At 42.5% G+C, this 25274-nt stretch overlaps 1 protein-coding gene across 1 annotated transcript; it reads right to left on the reverse strand.

Moving 5' to 3' along the window:
* PPRC1 (PPARG related coactivator 1) lies at window positions 1-25274 on the reverse strand. The gene is made up of 14 exons (XM_020790824.3): window positions 23883-25274; window positions 17350-17490; window positions 15752-15904; window positions 14592-14693; window positions 10645-13594; window positions 8933-8986; window positions 7989-8049; window positions 7687-7754; window positions 5723-6551; window positions 4165-4314; window positions 2965-3031; window positions 1473-1594; window positions 803-954; window positions 1-403 (listed from the first exon to the last, which is right to left on the reverse strand). The coding sequence occupies exons 1-14, from the start codon at window positions 23988-23990 to the stop codon at window positions 300-302; spliced, it is 5061 nt and encodes a 1686-aa protein (XP_020646483.3). The 5' UTR covers window positions 23991-25274; the 3' UTR covers window positions 1-299.

A 25274-nucleotide genomic window follows, 5' to 3' on the forward strand; every position in this document is an offset into this window, starting at 1 on the left:
TTTGGTAAGTTGTATGGTTAAAGTTTATTATCTGCATAGTGATTAAGCAAACTGAAGGTGCCTGGTCTTCTTCCGCTCTTCTTTCCTACTAACATTTTTTTCTCTCCGTCTTAAATAGTCCTTAGAAAAACAGGGTACAAATTGTTTATTGGATTTTTGTCATATTTCATTACAAAAACCATGCTGGACATAGCAGCTAGGCCTGGGGAGGTGGGGGACACCTGCCCTTGCAGCGCATCTGAGGTAAGGCTGGTGTAGGCAAATGCCTACCGGGCAAAATGAGCCCGTAGGAGCCAGCGTTACCTTTGCAGATTCCGCTGAGCCTGCTTCAGTAAGGTGTCAAAGTCAAGGGCATCAAACTTGTTTTTCACAGAGACAGGCTTGAAGTCATCTCGGTTAGAGTCTGAAAAACATAAGAACAGTCACCCCTCAGTCAATTAGAATTAGCAAGCAAATAATTTACAATGGAATAGAAACATCTAATCATGCCCAGGAGAACACCCGGATACAATGATCCACCAGCACAGACAAACAACTGGGACAAAAAACAAATAACATTGCTTGAGATGCTCAGGACCAACCTACAACTACATGTTTGAACTGCATGGGGTCACGTCCATCCATAATGGAGAACCGTGATGATAGGAATGTAAAAAATCAGCAGGAATATAATTAAGTAGGGTGTTAATTTCCTGCACAAAAATATACCAATGGTTTAAATACTCTTGGCTGTTCAACACCCAAAAGAAAATGCAAAGTTAATTTACATATGCTCATACTCAAGTAATCTCCACAGACTCACCTAAGTCAGTATAGTTCCTTTTACAGAACTGTCTGCGTCCTCCAAAGCACAGGTCAAAAGGCTGCTCATCTGGGCGGCACAACGTGTGTCCACCCTCTATGGCAGCAAAGGCCTCTTCAGCATAGCGGTATGTCACAAAGCCATAGTTATCCCTATCAGGTAGGATACGGAAGATGTTAAGACTCTACAGACAGGACACGTCCAGCAGGGAACAAAGGATAAGGGAGGGTTGAAAAGGATAAAGTATACACCTACATGCTCCAACTGCACTTTCCACTCATCTCTCTCTGTATTAACCCTATGCAGTGTCCTCCAGAATGACTTGTTTTAAAGACATTTCTAGTGGGAGGCTTTGCCTTTACTGCCCACACTATATCGACAAATACTGGTGATACGTGGATTTATAGCTTTCCCAACTAGTATCTATCTCCATGGAGCATCCTCCATCAATCTCCTTTAAAAGCCTTCTAAGGAAGGCTCATGACTATACCTTGTAACAACCAATTCCACAGTTTAACTGTGGACTCATCTAAAGGTACACTTTCTTTCACCTTCTTTACTATTCAGCTTTGCTTGATACCGCAAATCCGATTATTAGAAGACAGCAAAAGAAACATATCTCTATTAACTTTTCCACACCAATCACAGAAAGGGTGGGTCCACTTCTTACCCATGCTCCCGGAAATGCAGTGTGCAGTCCTCAATGTCCCCAAAAATGGAAAAACGGTGTCGCAACTCTGAACGTGTCATCCTGCTGGGGATTTTGCCAATGAAAACAACACGACGTTCTTCCTATTCACACAATTACAAGGAAATTTAACCCAGGTACAGATCTATCAGAAAGCCATATTCTTGTTGCCCACCTATGCAGCACATTCTTTAAAAGGGAAAAAAAACATTATCCGCTGCATCACTAAGGAAACTTTACTGAAGAATTATATCTGCTAATGTTTCCTAGTACAGTGGGGTCTCTACTTAAGAACTTAATCCGTATTGGAAGGTGGTTCTCAAGTTGAAAAGTTCTTATGTTGAATCTGCATTTCCCATAGGAATGCATTGAAAACCATTTAATCCGTATCTGCTCTTTTCCGTCCATAGAAACTACAGTGGAATCTCTACTTAAGAACTTAATCTGTTTTGGAATGGTGTTCTTAAGTTGAAACGTTCTTAAGTTGAAGCAAAATTTCCCATAGGAATGGACTGAAAACCAATTAATCTGTTCTGGCTGTTTTTTTGTTATGTAGAGGTGCGTTCGTACATTGAAGCATTAGTTCCCATAGAAACTAATGCAAAGCTGGTTAATACGTACTCTACCACTAGGGGGAGAAATTTTTTTTAACCTAAGATGACCTAAGGTTTAAAAAAGAGCAGGAAAGGTTTTTTTTCCTGTTCTTATCTTGGATTTCTGTTCTCAAGTATAAGCAAAATTTAGCAAATGGAGCTGTTCTTAAGTTGGATTGTTCTTAAGTAGGGACGTTCTTAAGTAGAGACCCCACTGTATATGGCTATAGAGCACAGTGAAGGTGACTAGAAACTGAAGAATTCTTTCTGACACTCCTCCAGTTTACAGTATGATGCCACATATATCAAACATTTGCTCTGCATGTCCTCCAATTTAAACACTGGAAGACTACCCAATACCATTTCCTTTTGGTCATGCAAATTCACCTCCCATTCTTTCAAATGCAGCAGCATAAGCTGCTCTAGCCTGAACTTTCTTCTGGATGTCTGCCTGAAGGACTTTTGTCAAGTCTTCTTCACAGCCAAAAAATAAAAAAAATATATAAATAAATTACAAACAAAAACTACACACGAACCAGTGTATATTCCGTTAACTTAAGAGTATATGAACACACAGACAAGCCAGGACTGTTAGAACTTTACACTACAGAAATGAAAATACTACACCTAGAGACTACACCTACCACCCAGGTCAACCTTTATTTTCACCTGAACGGAGTGACTACTTCTTTTAAAGAACCCCTTGGATTCAATAATTCAATAGTGTTAGTTCCACTGATAGTAGCTCAAACATTAGTGCAAGGATTGCAAGTCTATCTGTTCCTGAATAGGAAAGTCCTATAAGATAGCTTTAAGTGGTCAGAATAGAGGCAGCCCCTGTGGGCTTGCTGTTATTCCCATAATGCCCCAGTAATACTCACTATTGCACGCTCTTTGTATCTGATTTTCTGCCTCAGGTAACGCTCACGGGAACTGCTGGAATCACATCTGTATTATTTTGTAAAAAGAAGTCAAAGAGTTAGGATTACATTTGCATTTTAAAATGCATTATTACTTTGATTACCTTGCAGAAAATTGTGAGAAAACAACAAATGGAAAGAACAAATTCATTTAGTTTGGGGTAGAAAACTTTCCAGGAGCAAGTTTAGATTTACCACCACCACCATACTGGGAGTGGAACTCTGCCATTGTGCCAAGCTGAATCTGAGTGGCACAGTGGTTGCAACAAAGTTGCAAAAACACACTTTTTAAATAAATCGTGCTTTTTTGCTACCATAATTCAAAGGCAATGTTGGATACAGATGGTCTGTATGTAGCTTTCACTTAGGAAATCCAGTTGTTAGCCCATTTGGCCCCCAGAGAACAATGAGTCACCAGTCTGCAAGGGTTCACAAGGGAGGGGGTTGGTTGTACAAGACAAGTTAATGGATATAGGAAACAAGGCACTGCTAGGATGAACTCACTGCCTTGGATGGAGAGTACCAAGATATTCTAAGACGTTACAATCAATTTAAGTGCAAATACCTATGTGAAACTACAAACAAAACACTCTTGAGCTCCTCATAGGAAATACATGAGGCTGCAGAAGTTTACAAGCAATGATCATATATGTGGGATGGGTGTAGGTACTCTAAAAGCCACCCATAACAAAAGATCACAAGAGCACATGGTATTTTACGTCCATCAGGATTTTATGGCACCGTGACAATGAGCAAAACTGCCCAAATGCCTAAATAATTTATTCAGTTTTGTCCAGTATTTGAAAATATTCTCCAGAAAGTATCATCTAACTACAGCTAAAAGAACTAATTTGTCTTCAATAATCGGGAGTTGTCAGAAACAGTTATCAAATTCTCCCTTTGAAGATCTCTGAAGGAAAATCAGGTGTGCATCACCATTAAATTGTTCTTCTGCTATGTCATGCTGCCCCCCCCAAATGCAGATTTAAGCCACAGCACCAGAAGCAGAATCAAACATAATCATTAATATGGATTTGGAATGGCAAGGATAAATGTTCCATCAACAGGTATTTTACTGGGAAGAAAATAAAAACAGAAGGTTATCCATTCCAGTGCTGAAGAGAACAGAATAAGAAAAAAAGTGCTACACGGCTGTCTCACCTTTTCCTGCGTCCTCTCCTTCTGTGCACAGAGGAGGAGCGGGAGGATGATCTTGAGAAGCAGGAGGAGCAAGAAGACGACCTGGACCTGCCCCTTGTTCGGCTCCATGAACGTCCACTGGAAGATGAGCTGGAACTTCGTGAGCGACATCTAGGGTAAACAATAGACACACACACATTTACTTAATGGGAGCAACACCTGCACCAGTGTATTCACATATGTACATTTGAAGATACAAAGCTTCCCCCTACAACTTTTGCATCCCTACAAAATACCACTCAGAAAAGTCAATACTGGGTGAAAGAGAAGGCCCAGCTCTCCCATTCCTGTACAGTTGATCATACCTCTTCCACCATCATCTATAGCTCCTGCCCAACTGGATCAATGCATCGTTGAGATTCCTTAAAACAAGGCATCAGGTGGCTCCTCCACCAAGCAAATTCTGTAAACAGGAATCCTCAGCCTATGTGCCTGGCAAAGACTGCACGATCTTAGGCTTCCATATAAACAAACCACATCAAATTTCTGCATATGGATAAGACGCCCTGAGCATCCTTCAAAATACTTGTTGCTAGATCCTAATGTTGTATACCACCTTGTACGCCAAGGGGCATACTGGTCCCAGGTATCTTGTACCCACAACTGGTTATAATCCTGGATATATGTATGTTCTCTCTGTAATATGTTCTCATTCATGCCTGGAATCATCAGTGAAAGACTTACTGCAGTTTGGGCATTGGTACCTACCACAAACAATACAAGTTGGTATTATACAAAACAGTGATAGAAAGAAAAGCAAAGGCTTAAAGGACATTTGGAAAGTCAGGCAGGCTTTATAGGTTACCAGTAAAGGGAGAGAAAGAGCCTTCACTGTCTCTGCATGTTACATACTGAGAGATACGATCAGATCCAGCTTGCAGCTTCTGGTATAAGAAACAGGACAGAAAGAACTTATAGACCCAAAACAATAGGGCTGTTCATAAATTATTTCCAAAGACTCAAGAAACAAGTTAAAAAGACAAACCCAGAAGCTGCTCTGGAGGACAACTATATTAGCTTAATTACTCAGTGAGAATTTGCTCATCTTTGAAAGGCACTGGAAACTTTCAAGCCATGAGCAAGTCTGAAAAGGGTGAGGATGGTGGTTCTTAATCTTTTGTATCCTATGTTGCATCAATAAATGGATACAAATGGATAAGCTGTGGCAAATAGGGCGAGGAGCAGAAAACAGGAGAATGTGCAGACTGAAGGAGAGCAAATTCAGTTTCATTATTATAAAAACACTGCAACAGATGTACAGCACTAGTTGAGAACCACTAGTGCAAAACATGAAATCCATCACAGGTTCTTTTCATATAAAATTTATTTTATTTATTTATTTATAAAAAATCTTCTAGCTCCCCTGCTCTGCCAGCCCCTCAGCCATGAATGCTGGGAATAACAGTATCAGCTTGAGGCCCAAAGATTTTGGAATTTCATGTCAATTTAGTGGCTCAGCAAAACAACCACAGGAAATAGGATGCTCTGGGGGGAGTGCAAGAGGGAATCTATCACCCACCTTCTCCAGCGCTTTGATGGGGGAGAACGAGAGCGTGAGGAGGAAGAGAAAGATGAGGAGGAGTCACTGTCGCCATCTGAGCTGGAGCTGAAAGACCGGCTGGTCCGGTTACTTCGGCCTCTCCAACCGTCTTTTTCGGGACTAACTGATTTTTGTCTACTTCGATAGCACCGCAGGGACTTTTTGGAAGCTAGACGCTTCTGCTGAACTTCCTGAGGCTGTTGTAGTGATGGTTCTTCTGCATCCCTGCAGGGGGATGCCGCTGGAGACAGCAGTACGGAACAAGATTCACTGCTGCCCCTAGCCATGGACCTTGGGGTACTAGTCCGGTGGTCTAATGGCTCTTTGCATGGGCTTTTGCAGCTACTCTCTAACAACGGTTCCTCCGACATGACAAGGCTCATGTCAGCTGCAACAAGATCAGGTGGTTTGACCTGTCCCTCACCAGCATCAGCATGGCTGGGGGTCTCTTTGGGATTCTGGCAGGCAATATTGAGAGTGTCTGCAGGGTCCACTCTGGTAGTAGTAAGATGCTGGTTTGTAGCTGGCTGTTCTAGCACTTGTTTTGTCATGGTCTTGATAGGCTTGATTGTGATATCCAAGTTGTGCTTGACATTCCATCGGGCACCTTCCTTTCGCTGGGCAGCAATGACCTGACAATAATCATGCTCGCCAGAACCCACATGAACAGGAGTCAGAGCTTTTCTGTGAGGCTTGCTCAGGGATTTCAAAAGTCTGACACTCTTTGGAGACCCAGCCTTCTGCAACAGTGAGACAGCTGCCAATGGTTTCCATAGCTGATGGGGTGGAGTAGCTGGAGGGGTCAAGCCTGCAAGACAAACATAAAGAACCTTCAGGAACTGGAGCAACCACCAGAACAGATATTCATGAGAAGAACACAGAAATCATTTTCTATTAGTGAAAACTGATATACTCTTGTTTCCCCAATCCATCCCAATATAAGACCACCTACCAAGTCCCCTCTGGTAGATTCCAGAAGTGACAGCTAGGAATGTCAAAGCACTAACACAGCGGTCCCCCACCTTTTTGGAACTGCGGACTGGTTTGGGGGGGCTAGCTCCATGGGAGGCACCCCCACGCTCACGCGTGGGATGGAGATCCATCTCTGCGGCCTGGTTGGGATGCCCACGGACCAGCACCAGGTTGGGGACCCTGACTCTAACACATCCCAGCAGAAAAGGTTGCTGCAAAACCTTATTTCATCAAATCTACAAGTCAATGCAATTTCTTCCCCAAGGCTGCTCCATCTTGTGCATCTTTTATTCTGCTTTACAATTTTGTGCGTTTTGTTTATTTTGTTTAAACTGCTTTGAATTTTTTAAAAGACGTAAGATGTTGAAATAAATCAAATCACTCATAAATCTGAGCAATGGTCTCAGATGCTCTTGGGCAAGGAAACTTCTTTCTACTCCCTATCTACATAACAATATACTCTCCTTTACCATGAATCTACATTAATGTATTCGCGAGGGCTTTCACAGCTGGGATCTAATGGTTGTTGTGGGTTTTTCGGGCTCTTTGGCTGTGTTCTGAAGGTTGTTCTTCCTAACGTTTCGCCAGTCTCTGTGGCCAGCATCTTCAGAGGACAGCACTCTGAAGCACAGAGTGCTGTCCTCTGAAGATGCCGGCCACAGAGACTGGCGAAACGTTAGGAAGAACAACCTTCAGAACACGGCCAAAGAGCCCGAAAAACCCACAAAAACCATGAGTCTACATTAAGTTCCTATACACTTCAGCAAGGGCGTTGAGGTTAACTAATATACCATTGCTACAGAGAACAGACAAATTAATTAAGACAAGAAGAATAGCAATGCACAGTTAAGTTCCTCTTATTTCAATCTGCACCTACACACATTACCTACTAATTTCTAGATAGAATTTATTTGCTATTTCAGTTAAGGGAGTCACAACAAACAAGTTGTTCACAATTTCATACTCTTCACCTGCAACATTAGTGAGCTCTGGTGCTTGAAGCCAGTCTACCATTTTCTTTTCCTGCTGTGCCTTGGGGCTGAAAGAGAGAAAAGGGCTTTTTTGTAGGATGTTACATATAATGAGCAGATCTCTACTGAAGACCAAAATCATCAGCCTCTAATATTCCTCAGCAACTTAAGCTGTCCTCACTCTGGTTAGCAAATCTCTTGTACCAAGTTCTCCATGTCTCTAGAAATATAAGTGCAATTTGCCAACCAAGAAAAAAAGAGCAAAACCCTAAACTTTGTCAACGACACAGCCCCCTACTTACTTTTCATTCCCTGTAGGCACATTTTCTTGGGACTTTGCCATGCTGGGTGTTTCCTTTTTGGCTGAAGAAACAAAAAGAAGAGAGCCAAACACATTAATAGACATGGATAAAGTACTTCATAGGGCTCGGTACCCAAACATGCCTTGCAGCCTTATCTAGCTTGTGTAATTAACCTGATTTGTATCGCTGGATTCAATTTGTTAAAAAAAACCTGTTTCCCTTATTTTGAAACAAAAGGTGTGCTTCAGAGCATCTGTTTGCAGACAGTTCTTTAAAAAGATTACAATGGAACAAGAAATGAGGAGATGAAGGTGGAGAAGCAGGTATAGTTTTTACATCCTATACAACTTCCTGTCTCTTGCCATGGTTTCTGGCCACACAGCATCTGCTTCTCTTCCTTCCTTGCACTGTTTGACTATACTTCCTACTTCTTTAAACCCTCTTCTTACCTCCAAAATCAATAATTAAACAAAGTAAAAATATCTGGCTAGTTTACCAAATAGTATACAGAAATACTACAATGGCAATTGAAACATATGAAGTATTTAAAAAGGGAGTATACGTTAAGGTGCTTTTCAAAGCATCTGCTATTTTCAGTTCTTAATACAGCAAAATTAAGCCACAGATTAAGGAAAATTATGGCCATGAACATTATCTAGAAAATCTGATCTGACTATAGAAGCTGACCTGGGATCTGTACTATAAAAAATAATTTCACACAGGCCAGGAAATGAAACTCAACTTCTAGTTGCATTGATTTGTAGGAAAAAGGAGAGCAGAATGTAAGCCTCGGCTACTATCACCAAATGAGTCATAAAGCAATCAAAAGTGCTTCATCACTGGGAATTACTCGCTTGACCTTTAGGAAACCTCCAGGCAAAGAAGAATCTTCAAGGTAACATGAGTCACAGTGCTCAATCACTTGTTCCAGTTTAGCTTCTCACCTTCAATCTTTTCAAATTGCTCTAGCAGACTGGACAGGTCAGAGGCTTCAATTCCTGAAAGAAAAGGAAAAGGACAATAACCATCAATTACACACACTTGTCAGTACTTCACAACATCCAATAAGAAGCTTCACAGACTCAGGATGTGCTCAAAGAAAATGCTCACTATAACTGTTTCCTGAGCATTTTTACACAGCAAAGTTCTATTGGAATTTTGCTGAAGTTAAAAGCGAAAAGAGCTACTGCTTTGGTGATGCTGGCTGAGCACTTGAAACACATACACATCAAAACACATTAATCTGTTGCTAAAATGCTATGCTTAGACAAGCAGTTGAGTGGGGAAGAAATTAGAAAAGATAGAAGCAGATCTCAGGCACAATACAGGTAGAGCCAGATTGTCCTCAAGATTTATAGCAGGTGTAAGCAATATATGGCCCTCCGTAGGACAAAATGAGACCTCTAGAGCATCCTCCTTAAAATCTATTTTTTGGGCTAAAATTTTCACTTCTAAGAGTATGGGTGGCAATTTTGATATGAACTTTTGTCCCTCCAGCTTATTTTTTAATTACAGTAGTGCCTCGCATAACGAGCGCACCGTTTAATGATGAATCCGCATAGCGATGTGGATTTAGTGATCGCTAATGCGATCACATACCCATGGTCTAAATGGCCAAAATTCGCTTTGCAACGATTGGTAAGCGTTTCGCTTACCGATTTTCACATAGCGATTTTTTTTAATCAGCTGTTCGGCGGTTCCAAAATGGCCGCACGCAGTGTTTTTGCGCCCTGCCCTCGCTTACCGAGGGCGCAAAAATGGCGGCCTGATGGGGAAACATTGCATAACGGTGAACTTGGGCCCCATTGGAACGCATTAAACAAAGTTTAATGCGTTCCAATGGGTTTTTTCGTTCTGTATAGCGATGTTTCCCCATAGCGAAGGTTAATCCAGAACGGATTAACCTCGCTATGTGGGGTACCACTGTATTATTATTTTGGGGCTACTAGAGAATACATGGGGGGCTTTTGTAATTTAAAAAAAGCCCCTTTTATAAGAAACATTTTGGAACTGAAGTTGTGGGAAGGGCCTTCTGAGGACCAGATATAGGTACATGGTGCCCCCAGACTTCTGAAGATTGTCACCCCTGCATTACAGCAAAGCTGCACAGAGTTCAGGGGATTTTAAAAAAAATAACTAGAATATTTGAGATCCACCAATGAGAATGTGGAACAAAATACTTACACCTATAATTTAAAAAATTATTACTCTAGTTTTGCACATTGGAACTGAACAGCGCTCCAAGCTCATCTGTATAACATAATATAAATATAAATGCACACTTGGTTACTTCTGCCCCAAACTTTCCTCACACTGGCAGTGTAATTTAGGACAACAAATTCATTTTTTCTGAAATTTATCAGGCAAAAACAAAATTAAAAGTGTATAGAGGCACCTTAAAGACTAACTGCTATGTTTTAATGTGAGCTTTCAGGGACGTCCACTTCCTCAGACATAAGACTGCCATTTTTAAGGCTATTCTTTAACAATTTTCATTTTTCTGAAGTTATTCTTTAGCAATTAGAGAAATCAGAATTCTGGGGGGGCAAAGTGTTATTTGCATAACTGTATTGCAAACTACTCAAGAGAGTGTTCTAATACTATGGGGTGGCATAGAAGTTGAAACAACAACACCCAAAGTGACACAGTCACTCACCAACTTCATTGATAAACGCTTGAACGGTGTCTTTATGGCGGTTGTGCTGTGCAATGCTGATAAGAGGCTGTTTTTTCCATGTACTTGTTGGTTTCTTCAGAATCTGGCCAGACACAGGCAACTTCTGGGACACTGATAATCCTGGGCAATTGGGAGCTGTCTGAGCAGCTTCCTTGATGCAAGCCTCAGTTGGCATTGCTAGCTTTTCTTGTGTAGAGGCAGCAGATAAAGATGAGTCTTCCTCTTTTTGGAGATGAGAAGGTGGTGGAGCCTTCTTGCCACTCTGAGTTGCAGCAGATAAAGTAAAGCTCTTTTCCTTAGGGCCAGAGGGTGCAAGAGGCTGCCCTACAGCTTCTGTAGGCTGTAGGGCAGGCAATGAAGAGGGCTCTTTGGGGGGTTTCAGTGTGCCAGTGAATTCTGTGGGTTGCTGGGATTGAGACACAGAATAGGATTCCTGTGGGATGGCATTCTTCTCAACATGCCCTGAAGGTTTGACAGCTGATTGGGGAAGATGCACTTTTGCCAACGACTGAAAGCTGCTTGAGTTCATTTCGGCTTTGGAATCAGCAGCCAAGGACTGTGCTTGCCTTCTGGGGTCAGACACTCTTCTAGAGGTAATCTTGACTGTGGCAGGAAGTGGCACTTGAGACACCTGAGCAGGCAGGCCTGATTTCTCTTTGGTTGCCAAGCTCAGCTGTCCTGAGGAAGAGGGCTCAGGTGTCAAAGGCAAACTCTGCTGGGCAACTGCCCCATCAGGAAGAGCAGATAAGGTGCCTACTGGAGGGGTCTGAATAAGAGTGCCTTGATCCCCATATGGGATGGGCAACACTGGGGGAGGTATTGGGATACCATTCCAAAAGGGAGGCGGTGGTGCAAGGGTCCACTCTGCAGAGTTGTATGGCAGGCTGGGGGGAAAAGGTGGCAAAGGACGAGGTGGAGGCGGCCACGTTGGAGGGGGCACAGGGGGAACTGTATGAAAAACAGGGGGGCAAACCTCTGTTGCAAGAGGTGGAAAGCTTTGGTAGTTAGTTGGCAGAGAGGCAAAGGGAGACCAGGAAGGCACTAGTGGTGGTTGGGAGCCCAAGATGTAAGGGTCAGGAGGAGGTGGCAGAAAAGCCCCAGGGACTGGTGGTAGATATGGGGGAAGTGGAGGGGGAGGCACATGCATGCCCATGGGGGGAAAGGCACCTACTTGACTAGGCAGTGAGGGCACAGCTGGGAGAGGTGCAGTAGTAGCAGCAGTGGTCACACTGCCAGGCTGCAAAGGAGGAACAGGTTTCGGTGCAGGCATTGAAGTGGGAGTTGACACAGAAGGGGACTTGGCACATGCTTTGCCAGGTGGGGCAGGGGTTGTGGAGGAGCTAGCAGACTTCTCAGACTCCTTCACAAGTTCAGGCACAGCAACCTTGGTGGGTGGTGGAGGCACTTTTAGGCAAGGAAGGTCAGCCAGTTGTGTGGGGAGCTCAGGGAGGGTGGGCCACTTGCTAGCACTCTGGTTCTCTGCCACACTCCTGGCACTACCATCATTAGATCGGCGTTGCTGTTGGCGCTGCCTATATTCACTCAGGCTAAGAGGCTTGGGCTTTGTTTCTTTTGCTGGTGCTTCCTTTGCTTCCTCGTTGCTGGAGCACAGGAGGCTCCTAGGAGACTGCCCTGCAGCGTCCATACAGCTGCTAGTGAACACCTCGGAAGCTTCTGGGTTAGCCATCTCTTTCGCTCTCAAGTCGGTTGGACTCCCTTCACCAGGCTCTCTTCGTGTATCCTCCTGGCCTGTAGCTGCTGGGTCTGCACCCCTATCGCAATGAGTACGAGATTGTTCATCTATACATGGCAAAGCACCTTCATTATCCAAGCTTGGTGCAACAGGATTTGGGGGCTTTCTCTCATTGGTGGACAATTCTTCCACCTGTGTATCCCGGACTTTCACTGGCTGGCATTCTTGATCTGGAAACAACTCACTCTGACCATGGCCTCCAGCTTTCTTCATCTGCTCCTCTGGAAAGTCAGCATCTGGGAATGAGCTGTCTGCATTTGTCCTGGCCTGTTCTTCAGTACAAGCAGAAATCTGCAGGTTATTTTTTGCCTCTTTGTGCCGCTTTGCTCCATTAGTGTTTTTTTTCCTCTTCTTCTTGCTACGGCCACATGTCTGGCCCTTCTCTGATGGAATGAGATTTATATTTTTGAATGCAACTGATCCAGGCTCAGATCCATGCTTCCAGTCATCAGCTGATCTCTGAGCTTCCTCTTTTACTTGAGGATGACTGTCTTCTGCTCTTGGGGATGCAGCCCTGTCTACTTCCTCAGCCTGCTCATCCAAGGAAAGCTGTGTGTCCGGGCCTGCAATCTTAGTGTTGTCTACGGGTGACGTGTTTGCCAAGAGAGGAACCAGCAGAGCTGCCTCTTTATCTTCACGTCCAATGACATAATTATTATTTGTTTTGTGTGGGAGCTCAACTGCTTCCACATTGTGCAGGACTACTGGAATTTCCATGCTCTCTCCACCTTCAGGCACTATTTCCAGGATGACGGGGCCAGCAAGGAGCTCCTCTGCCAAGGGTTGGCTATCAGGACTCATGCATACAGCGAAGGTGGGCTGACAGTAAGGGTGCATTGACCTCACCAACTCACTGAGGGAGATACTCTCTGGGGCAATGACACAGGGACCATCACATTCATCGCGGTCTTTCTCAGCCTCCTTTGTTGCCAATGCTGCAGGGATATCCTTCACACCTGCCACAAGCCCCAGTCTGCGGCCTGTTGTGGCTTCCCCCTCTTCATCTTCCTCTTCCTCCCCATCACTGCGCTGCAGTACAGACAGCTCTCTCTCCCTGTGCCTGAAGAGCCTCCATTCCCCACTGGGGGCTTTGCCACTGGATTTCTTTGAAGCAGGTATGTCCCTCTGAGATCTTGGAGTCAGTGCCAAAGGAAGGTTACCAGTGCTGGCTTCAACCTGGTAATGAAGAAAAGAGAGTCAGGCAGAATTAAGGGAGGCAAGCATCTGACACTTCAGACATTTGAACCCCAACTACAGATTTCCGTTGACTAGAAAGGCTGATGCATAAAGGATAGTCATTGCTGGAATTCTTTGGGTCATTCATAGTTATCTTCAAAAACCTGCAGTGAAGCCTCAAAAAACCACAGGGCAGAAAGTATTTCAAGAAGAGATATATCTCCAATTCACATGCAGTTCTGTGTGTAAGGCCTGTGACCCTACATTATTTTTGGAGGGAGATGGAGCACAGCATTTTGGAAAGCAGGGTTTTATAAAACTGACAGTGGTCAAGAAGTGTTCAAAACATGAAGAAAGAGAGGAGCTAAGAAAGACTAGAAACAAATTAGAGGGGCTATTAGAAACAAGAATCATAGAATCATGAAGTTGAAGGAAGCCAGTATAAAGCTATCAAGTCCAATCCCTGCTTAATGAAGGAATACAAATCAAAGGGTATCAAAACAAATCAAAAAAGCCTTCCTTTGGTGGATTATAGTATCACTAGTGAATTATAACATAAAATAGAATTAGGCTCTTGATCTTTAGCAAATACTTTTTCACGTCCTCAAGTCTTATTTACTGTTTTGCATTTTTTTTCATAATACACAAATATTCAGTTCTATTTAACTTACTAAGGCTGTAGGTTCATGAACTTATGAAAAAAAGGCTGAAATTGACCTGGGAAGATTTTTAATATGGAAATGATTAGTGGAACAATTGGGTTGCATCTGCTAGATAGGGCTGTACTAATGTAACCCTTCCTTGCTTCTATCAGAACTCAGATCCCATCTGTTTCCCCTGAATTTAGCAGGACATATGTAAAAAGGGTGTCAATCATCATACTTGCTCAAGAAAAAATTAACTAAGTTGCAAGGCAGATATTTGCACAAAGATACAAACCAGAAAAGTTACATAGCATGACCCACTTCATTGTCTATTTTTGACAACACCACCTCACCTTCTCTGTCATGATGCTGCAAAGTTTAGGCTCCAGGAAATCCTCCTTGGTGTTTAAGTCTTTCTCTGGTGATGTTACAGGCACTCCAAGAAACCTCTGAAACTGACAAATGGAGAACAGTTTGGAAATTGGGAGTGAGTTTAAGAATAATGTCACCGGGAAATTCTGTGCAGCACAATTAGAAGTTCATCTAATTTGTACTGTAACTTTTTAGTTATCCAACAAAGGTACTGCCCAGTCTTGAACTTGGGTGCACCACAGCTGGACTCTATTAGTACAGCCTGAGCTTCCTAAGGTATCAACCATACAAAGACTGATGGGAGCATCCCATAAATGGTGACTCCAAGCTCTTCAAGGCAAATTCAGCACCTCTACATGTCTTCAGCGAAATACAAAATACACTTCTTAGTGCTACAACTCCCAATTAAAAAGCTGGAGATGCCCACCAGAGGGCATCCTGACCCTGCAGAGTCCTCAGCTGGCTTAGGACTGTTGAAGAGTGAAATCACAAGAGGGATCCTTGTCAGGATTTTGTGAACTGACCGCACATACCCACCAAAAAGAAACATTTTTGTGTTAGCCAGGACAAGATGGTATCTATGTCAGGACACAGCAACAATGCAATTGTGAAAGGAACATGAAATTCTGAGTTCATAAAAGATCCTCGGTTCTCAAAAGGAAAAAAATGAGTTAGTATTCTCATAGAACTGTGAACTTGTCCATAAAAACATAAGAACCAAAATTGGAAGCTGTTGCTCAGGCATAACCAGCGTGTCAGTGGCAGTGAACATAGAAGGTAATGATCCAGGGAAATAAAGAATTTAAAATGCCAAGCAGTGCATGCAGCACCTACAGGAGGCAGGTTCAGGCTGAAGGAAAATGGTGCTAATGTCACTCAAAGTCCACTGTCCTTTGGCTGGGGAAAAATATATACCACATTCATTCTAGGCACATCAGAAGGGACAGGCCCTGTCATGGTACAAACATTCCAAATCACAAAGGCAAAACAAACGTTATACTCTTTTAACATTCACTTACTAGAGTCGGTTACAATTCTTAAGCAGATGGGCCCTTCGGGAAACTAAGCATTTAAACCATCCATTCATGAGAGAGAAGGAAGATCTTTTGCCTCATAAATTAGACCAAAATTCGTAATTTACCGAAGAGTTTTCACGCTCCCTGGGAGATGTCAGTAATTCAGAATCAGGAATGGTGTCAAAAGGAGATAGAGATTCATCATCTGTGCTGTCCAGAATCTCTGTGATTGCAGTCAACAGGGAAAGCTCATTCTCCGCATCTGTGCAAGTTTTTGCCTGTTGTTAGGAGTAAAAAATAAAACCAGATGTAGAAAACTCACTCAGCATATGCTGAAAACAAAAGGATGTCAGAGTAAATTTCACCAGAGTACATTTTTTTAAAAAGGAAGTGGCAGATATATCAATGACTGATTTCTAACATACGTTTTATTAAAATAAATCAAGTAAATAAACAGGCTGAAGAAATTATTATTTTTATGTAATATTTTAAATAACATTATTTATTTAATATAGTGGTGCCCCGCTTGATGATGATAATCCGCTCCAGCAAAATTGCTGTAGAACGAAATTGTCGTCAAGCGAAAGTAAAAAGCCCATTGAAATGCACTGAAAACCACTCAATGCGTTCCAATGGGCAAAATACCTTATTGTAAAGCGAAGATCCTCCATAGGGCGGCCATTTTCCACTGCCTGTAAAGTGAGCGGGCGGCCATTTTGAAACCTGACGATCAGCTGTTTTGAAAAATCATCGGTTCCTGAAGCAGGGAACCGATCATCGTCAAGCAGATTTTCCCCATCTAAACATCATTTTGCAATCGCAATAGCGATAGTAAAATACTCATCGTGAAGCAATTTCATAATCTACCGGGGTAAGCGTCTAGCGGGGCACCACTGTATTTTAAATATCATTTTGTATAAGATTTAAATAAAGAAATGATTGAACACAGCTTAAATCAGAACTGCAAAATACCAGAATTGTTTTAGATACTTGTAGACTCAAGGATCCTCAGAACTGAGCATACAAACCCTGGACTGTCTATGGCAAATCACCTCAACTCTAACATCATCCAGAAGGGTGGGACTACAGCTCCTGCCACAGTCCAACACATCTGAAGGACAACAGATTGGGACAGGTTAGTTGAGTCAAAATCTACAGCACCCACAGCTATCCTAACTGATTCTAGTACTATGAATCTGAAGTTGGGTGCATGAATTAGGACCTTTAGAATAGCTGGCATTGCGCTTCCCTGGCACATGACTGTATATGGTAATTTAACAAGAACTAATCCATGGATTTCTCTGCTTCATCTAAAGTTGCGGATGTACAAGGGGAAACTACCCTCATTTCTCTCCACAGCTCTTTGCTATTTGCTCTTATGGCTACTGATAAAATCAGGGAAGAAAGGGAAGACAGCCCAACATCAATATCTCTTCACCACGAAACTAAATAAGAAAGGGCTTAAATAGGCCTCTGAATATTCAAGGGTATAGACTTTTTCACCTCACAGAACTTCCCAATACTTATCTGCCAACCCAATGTACAAAAGATGCAAAGGCATACAAACTGATGAAAGCAGAGAGTTGCTACAGATTAGAGCAGCTCACAATGTTGTCAACAGAAGCTAAATGTTCATTTCCTTCACTGATGGTTTCACACTGGCTGCCATGCCAAGGAGTACATGGACAGCCACTCCTCTCACAGTGTTCACAGTATGCCGTACCTCATTCAGACTGCTGAAATCCTCAATGATAGAGATGACAGAAGAGTCTAAGTAGTCCTGCATTGTTTCCAGGAACTCCCCTGCTTCAAGGATGGATTCTGCTTCCAAAGACGCCAAATGCAAATCCTCTGCCAGTAAGTACTTGAGAAAGAGGGAGGGGGGAAGAAAAGCAGGTAAAAAGAATTGTTTGATATGAGTGGATAAAGCTAGGCCAATAAGTTAGGTTCTTCCTAAAAGACCAACCCTAATTCAAACCAGTGTAACTGCCCTCATCTTTCCCACTTGTCTAAATAAGCAGAATACCTAACCCGTAGATAGGAGGTTCTCCTATCATAAGCCCAAATGCTCCACCACTAGCCTAGGCTGAACAGTGACATGCCTCATGCGTAATACTCAACACCAGCAAGCACATTATCAGTCAGTCTAAGGCAGTAAAGAGAAGTAAGCTAGCTAACTATGTTTGTGGACAGGTTTGTGCATCATTGCTTCTATTGAAAAGGATCAATACAAAGCAAGTACCCATTAAAAGCAGTGGTCTTAAAGATGTAAATTTTCATCTCCTATTTTTGTCCATCACGTGTTTTCTTACTCAAGCTATTCTGGTTAATTTTACCCACCTGCAAATTCTAGATATTGTATTTCAGTATTTTATATCTGTGAGCAGTGCAAAGAACATTGTTACTGAGTGGTCTACATAAATATTGTAAGTAAAAAAAACAAATAATACAATATGATCTTTAATGCTATCATGCATCTGAAGAGTGGGTTTCTCACTAGAGGAAATAATGCAGAATTTCTGAAGTACAAGAAGTTACCAGGCTGCTGTATTTAACTAGCTCCTGAAAATAAATAGTTCATTTTCCCCCTAGGAGTAAGCAAAAAATACTCTCCAGATGTTTCCAATTAAGAGTGGATAGAATCCTATATCCAAAAAATCAAAAAGGGTGCCAAACTGACTTTCATTTGAATAGCTATTTTATCAGAGTGATAGGACAACCACAAGAATCATCCTTGCCTTACTCCCCAACACTCCAGATGTTATCCTGTGCTCATTTTCATTTCTACTTTCTGTTCTCATGACCTTCTACAGTACTGATTAGCGCACAGTAAGGAATCTCCCCCAGTCAGTCACATGAGCAGCTTTCAGACCAGAACTTCAAAGAGAAATACAGCCCTGAATGCAGCTGTGGATGCAGGCAATAGTTTCACCAGTCATCCTAGACAACTCCCATTTTTGAAGAGCAGACTCACAAACATTGCAACCAGTGTCAGCTATCGCATCCTCATATGATCACTACAATATTGGGGGAAAGGACATTTATTGGAAAGGGACTGCAAAGTTGAGGTCCTACTTGTTTCCAAAGGGCTAGAAATACGCAGGAGAAACAATTAAATGTTCCAGAGGAGTCAATGCAAAGTAATTACATTAAATAAATAAAAAATATTTCAAGTAAACAGCAAAACCAGGAGGAGGTAGCAAGAAAGCAATTCACAAACGCTGTATCCATTTCTCTACTGTGGCTTCTATGGAAGCTACACAAGCAAGCAGGCAGCATTCCTCAATTCAGTACTGGCTTAGTCAGCAGGCAAACACACATGCATGATCTTCTGGGAGGAGCCACCTATCCTGGCCTGGCAGATGTTCTTTGGTTGCTGAACCAACATATTTGGACAGGAATCTGGCTGATTGGCAAATCCTGCTTCTACTAAAGGCTCTGACAGAGCACAATCATATAATGGGAATTCCAGGTTCCAAAACAGCTGCTAAAGCCTCCACTACTTGGGAAAAAATTCTGCAAGAGAATCTACAGGGCAAAGTAATATGGACATGGGCAATTGAAAACAGCCACAGTCAAAACATGAAAAAACACTTTTAACAAGCTGTCCCACAAACTAGCAGAACATGCACATAACCAGTCTTGTTGTCCACCTCCAATAGGAGATTGCTACACTTTAGTAGTGTTTTTTTTTTGCCACAGCCAAGAAGGAATTCTCCTTATCACTCAACATCAAGCACAAATGAAAAAAAATTCATTAAGATTTCTACAAGTACAACTTTACAAATTATGGCAGATGAAAATCTTAGTGAGAGCAATTGTGGTGCACTGAGTAGAGTCTCAGACTAGGATTTGGAAGTTCTAGGTCCAAATCCTTCCATGGCCATGGAAACTTGCTGGAGTGGTGGTAGTAAAACCACTACTGTACTTAAAAGATATGGCATACCTTGAAACCCTAGTAGGTTTGCCGTAAGTCAAATGTGACTTGACAGTCCACAACAACAACAAATATTTTAATGTATTCGCGAAGGCTTTCATGGCTGGGATCTAATGGTTGTTGTGGGTTTTTCGGGCTGTTTGGCCGGGTTCTGAAGGTTGTTCTTCCTAACGTTTCACCAGTCTCTGTGGCCGGCATCTTCAGAGGACAGCACTCTGTGCTCTGGTGCAGTTTGTCAGGGAGCTGAGTATTTATGGCTGTGAGATCAGCTTTTGTCCTTTTCAGGAGATGGGTGATGATGGTGATCAGTGTGTCTTTGTTGTGGGTGCATTGTTGTAATAAGGAGGAGAGATTATCTGTCACTGTGATCGATAGGTGTTGTTAGCTGGTCTTTTCTATGTAGTGATCACCGGTCCTTGTGGCTGGGTAGAATTCATTGACCTTTTGCATGCTGTCTTTTTCAATGCTGGGAGCCAAGTTTTGTTGAGTTTCGAACTTTCCTCTTTTTTGTTGAAGTTCTTCTGATGTTTGTGGATTTCAATGGCTTCCCTGTGCAGTCTAACATAATGATTGCTTGTATTGTCCAGTAGTTCAGTAGTTTCATTATTGTGAAATAGAATTTCATGTCCAGCTTGTGGCCAAAGAGCCCGAAAAACCCACAACAACCAAATATTTTAATATTCACATCAAGGAACATATACTGTGGTGGTTGTTCTGCCATGCTAGTAAATGTTCCTTGCTGTGAATAGTAAAAGTTATTTTGTTGCTACAGGCTGCCAAGTCGCATTTGAGTTACAGAACAGAACCATATGCTCACAAATATATATACCTGTTTCATTACTCTCTCATGTAACACTCATGCTTTAGTTTACCCCGATAGATTTAGGAGCAAATATCATTATTTCTTCAAACTCTAAGATCTGTGGGACTAACATACATATTTTCTTTCCTCAGAATGTACTTCTCAATGCTAAGGCACCCCTTTGCATTTTTGAAATGGCTAAAACATCACCATCAAATGTTTGCCAACAATCAAGCTTCTGTATCTTTCAGCTTTGATTCTAAGCCAATTATTCAAATGTCTAACATTATGATTTCCAATCTGTCCTAAATGTCTTCTTTATAAAGGAAGCTATTCTCTCACTCAGATTTCTATGTGTAAAACTACTGGAAGCACCCCAGCATTAATACATCTTCCTTTACAGCAAGAACCAGATTAGTTTGATTTCTGGCTCATTTCAACACCATGATTCTAAGGTGCTGTTCCTGATGCTGTCAATACTATTAACTCCACCAGGACAAGTCATAAATAGTTTTTATTATGATTAGCTATTCAATGAAGCAGGGTGGTATGTAGGGTATGACTTTAGTACAAATATATTAAAGTTAACATAATGTGAAATGTTAATCATAACTTTAAATGCCACTAATACTAATTTTTAAAAGTGTTAAAATAATAAGTTGTAAATTTATCATAGTAATTTTAACAGATCTGGAACAGTAAATTAATCATAATGAATTCTATCCAAGCTCTGAGTCAGCAAAGCAGACAGACAATCTAGACAGTAAGCTCCACCCAAAAGCATGTTTAGCTGCTTCCTTCCCTAGACACACAACTAAAATTACTGGGCTTTTCTACAGCAAATTCTAATTGCAAAGATTTGGCAGCAGTCCATAAATACCTGGGAGCATGCTTTGGTCTTCTCTCTCAGTCACAATTCTCCCTTACATTATCCCATTAGCTAGTCATGTTTTCACCATACACATCTCTAATACAAAGATGCAATATTACTCTATTTTTTAAATAAAGAATAGACAGCACAGAAAGCTTGTCCCATACTAGAGAACTTCCTACTAAGCTTGGAAATAAGATTTAGACAAGGTGAAATAAACTGCTATAGGTCTTGGACCTCTCTCTGCTCATCACTACATAGCCAGAACCAGGCACTATTCATCTTCTCAACCACACAGAAGAAAAAGAATAGTAAAGGGCAAGTGCCTTTGCCTATGATCTTGCTCTGTATGTCGGGATCAAGAAATATGGGGACCTTCAGATATTGCAGGACTGCAACCCCCATCATCCCTGACCATCCATCATGCTGATCAGGGTTGCAGCTTTCTACTATATAGAAGACCATAAACTCTCCTGTCTAGTGATTACTTAGTGCATCTATATTGTACTTCAGAAAATGATAAAGGGTAGTAACAACATGAAGAAAGCATGAGAAACATCACTAACAGGACACATAACTCAAAGTGGAAACTAGATCAGATCTTTTCTTACAAAGTCCCCCAAATACTAAAATGTTTCCTTTCTTCACTGCAAGCTATAACAGAGGAATGAACTCAACCTCCTTTTTTCATATTACCAAAAAGTCTTTCCAAAAGCCCAAAGTTCTGAAACCCAAATTCTGTTGTCACAATTCAATTTACAAACTTGGTTGCTTCTGCCACATCCATCTTATCATCACAAGTTTCAGTTTAGCAGTGTGCCCTCCATGGCCATTCTCACATGGACACCTACCCTTTCTACTAGACACAACAAATGTGGGAGGGTAGTAAGGGACACTTATAACTGTGCTTAGAAATAATTTACATATTCATCTGCTTCTGGCACTGCAAATTAAAGATGTCCATGGGAAAAACAAGCAGCTGACCAAGATATATCTTGAGAAGTATAATTTTAGTTATTCAAAGCCAGACTTGAATCCCGATTCAATCTTATGGATAGAAACTTAAAAGGCAGAATCAGCTATTGTTCTAGCAAAGGAAACAAATGATACTCCTGCTCACCACCAACTGCAACAGACGTCTAGTTTCACAAAATCATTTTTCCTGTTTTCCTTTTTACGCCATGAACTGAGACACCAAAGAACTTATTTTGTTTTTTTCACATTTGAGACACAGTCTACAGTTATACACTTGGTTCAGTCATCTCATACTAGAAACAGACTAGGAAGAAACTGAAATAGAGAAGTCCAACAGGAACCCTAGCAGGATCTCTTACAAGCAGACTGCAAAATGGCCCACATACACATGAGTGTTATTTATAATTCCTAACAAGAGTGCACACTTTCAACACTCCTAAATGGCTTTTTTTTTTAAAAAAAAATGCTTTCTAGAATCAAAAGCCTTTCTACTTTTTTTTTTAAACCAAGGGATTCTAAGGATGCTGATAGAATCAGATTCAGGAAACGGGAAAAGGGCCATGTGATAGAAGACAGTCAAAGACACAAAGTGCCCTCTTCTATGAAAATCAGAAATTCTGAAAAGACAGCATCATCAAATAGGTCTGAACTGGATCTGCCAGCAGGAGGATAAGGACACACCCAGGAATGAAAGGGGAGATGGGGCAAGGAGGGAGGAGTTGGGGGAGGCAAAAGCGTCGGGATCCAGTTTTACATGATAGAACATTCTCCAGTCTGTCCTCTTCTCCCCAGGGGCACTTTCATCTATCTCACCCCCCCCCCTCCTCTTCTACCGCCAGGCCAGAGAACGAATCAAAACTTCTGCAACTGTTTTAATTTACATAAGAGGGGAATGTTCAGTAACCCAACAAGGAATGAAAGGAAACCCTTTATAAACCCTCCATCTGGACATAACTAAGTGGTCCAGCCTCCCCCAGAAGAGCATCCATCGCCCAGTCTCGAGGAGAAGCATATGCTGCGACGTGAGCCCCACCGGCAGCTTCTCCTTTGCCTCCAACCGAGGGGCCCCGAGCCGGATCCAAAACGGTGCCCTTTCTCCATTCAGACCAAGTTCCAGCGTGGCTCAGTGGGCCACAGGTTTGAGAGCCCCTGCCAAGTTTAATAACGCCCGAATCATCCTGGGTGGAAGACCTTTCGCGTCTACTGTCTCGGCAGCGGGAGGCCTCATTATAAATAACCTCCGATCCCCCTCCACCCCCAATTCCCGAGGCGCAGCCCTAAATATTTGCTCCGATCGGCGAACATCAAACACCACCGCGCCCTCCGCGCTCACCGACGAGTCTCCTCAGCTCCCTGGAGTCCATCACGGGCAGCTGCGCCAAGCTCGGATCAAATGCTCCGCTGAATACATACAACAGCCAAGACACGACGATTCCGAAGAAAAACACCGCCCTCAAGAGCCCCCGTGCCTATTCAGCTCCAGTTATCCATCAACACCCGCAAACAGCCTAGCTCCAAAGCCCCCGCCAGCCCGCCTTCCCGGTCCTGCCGGCCAGTGCCACATCCCTACATGCCGGCCATGCCGCCTCCACGTGTCCACCCAGCGCCAGCTGGTCCGGCGGCCGAACTCCCCTAAACTCTTTTCCCACTCTGAGTGGGCCCGGCCAATACCTGAGTGGAAGCCATGCCACTGCCCACGACCGTCTCTGAGCCACCTCGCAGCGGGAGAGTACCCCCAGCCCCGGAATGTCCCGCGCCGCCGCCCCACAGTGCCGCCATCTTGGCACCTCCCAGCAAATAGCTTTAGAAACCCGGCCGGCACTATCGAACTATGTATCCCAGAATGCAAAGGAACAGGGACCGGAAGGGGAGGAGGCTTCTCACCTAGTGCATGCTGGAGGTTTTGTTTTCCACGGGGCGTCATGGACTTTGTAGGTTTTTTACTATAGTCATTGCTCGAATTGCCTCGTACTGTACTTAATAGTCAGAAGCGTACAATTTTTAAAAGCTTTGTTTCATCGTTTCTCTACAATAGGTCTTTTTACAGTAAGAAAAAAAATTGGGCGAGATGTGAGGGATCTGTTATTCAGGCTCACGTTCTGGATATATTTGTCAAAAGTGATGGGGAATTTTTTAAAACTGCATTTATTTAAAGACTGCGTATTTAAAGATTGGTTACTTTTTTTAACAGCAATAGCTCATCAGCCGCTGTATCATTACCGCAGTGCAATGATAACATTTATAGGAACTACGTAGATACTGTACAGGCAAATGTTAGCTAAACAGGGAGAATTCATGTTAAAACAATACCTTCTACTGCTAGTAGCACATCCAAAATCCAAGATGTAAGGCTGCAAATCCAGGTAATATCCAGGTAAATTTATGTGGAATTGCTTTGCTACACAGGCTCCCTATATCCTAAGTTCCGTGGATGTTCATTTGCAGATTCGGTGAGATAGGCTATAATTTTGTTCCGTGCCTTGAAATACTGTTGCTGATGTTTCAGTGCAAAACACCGTAAAAGGCTGAATTCTTACGAGAAACTGAATGACTAAAGGGAGGCTGTCGTGTTCTGGACATGTGAGACGACAAGACTTAATGGAAAAGGCAATAATGGGAAAGTTGAAGATTGTAGGAAAAGGAGATCGAACATGCGAGGGATTGATTGACTATGTAGAAAACTCCACCGCTTTTCATTTGCCATGTTAATAGGATAGTGGTCATAAATATATAGTCGCTATCAATCTGAAGCGGCTTGATGGTACGTAATAACATTATTGGTGGCCCACTTTTTTAACCTCCCATATTTTTTCACAACTGTATATTATATGAGGTTCTTTTGCCGTACAAGCAAAGACTGGGGTTGAAATTAATCTTCCAGCTATACATGAACGCAGTAAATACAATTCTGCTGGGAAGACATTTCTCGCCCGGGAAACGGCTTTGGCTTCAGGTCCATCTTAATCTTGGGCAACCCGCCCTCCAAATCAGAGGCAGATGACATCACTCAGCCCCGCCTCTTTGGGCCCTTATTTTCCCGCGGTTAGAGGCCGGATGTGACCG

This window comes from Pogona vitticeps, chromosome 3, assembly GCF_051106095.1.
Source record: "Pogona vitticeps strain Pit_001003342236 chromosome 3, PviZW2.1, whole genome shotgun sequence".
Taxonomy (NCBI): Eukaryota; Metazoa; Chordata; class Lepidosauria; order Squamata; family Agamidae; genus Pogona; species Pogona vitticeps.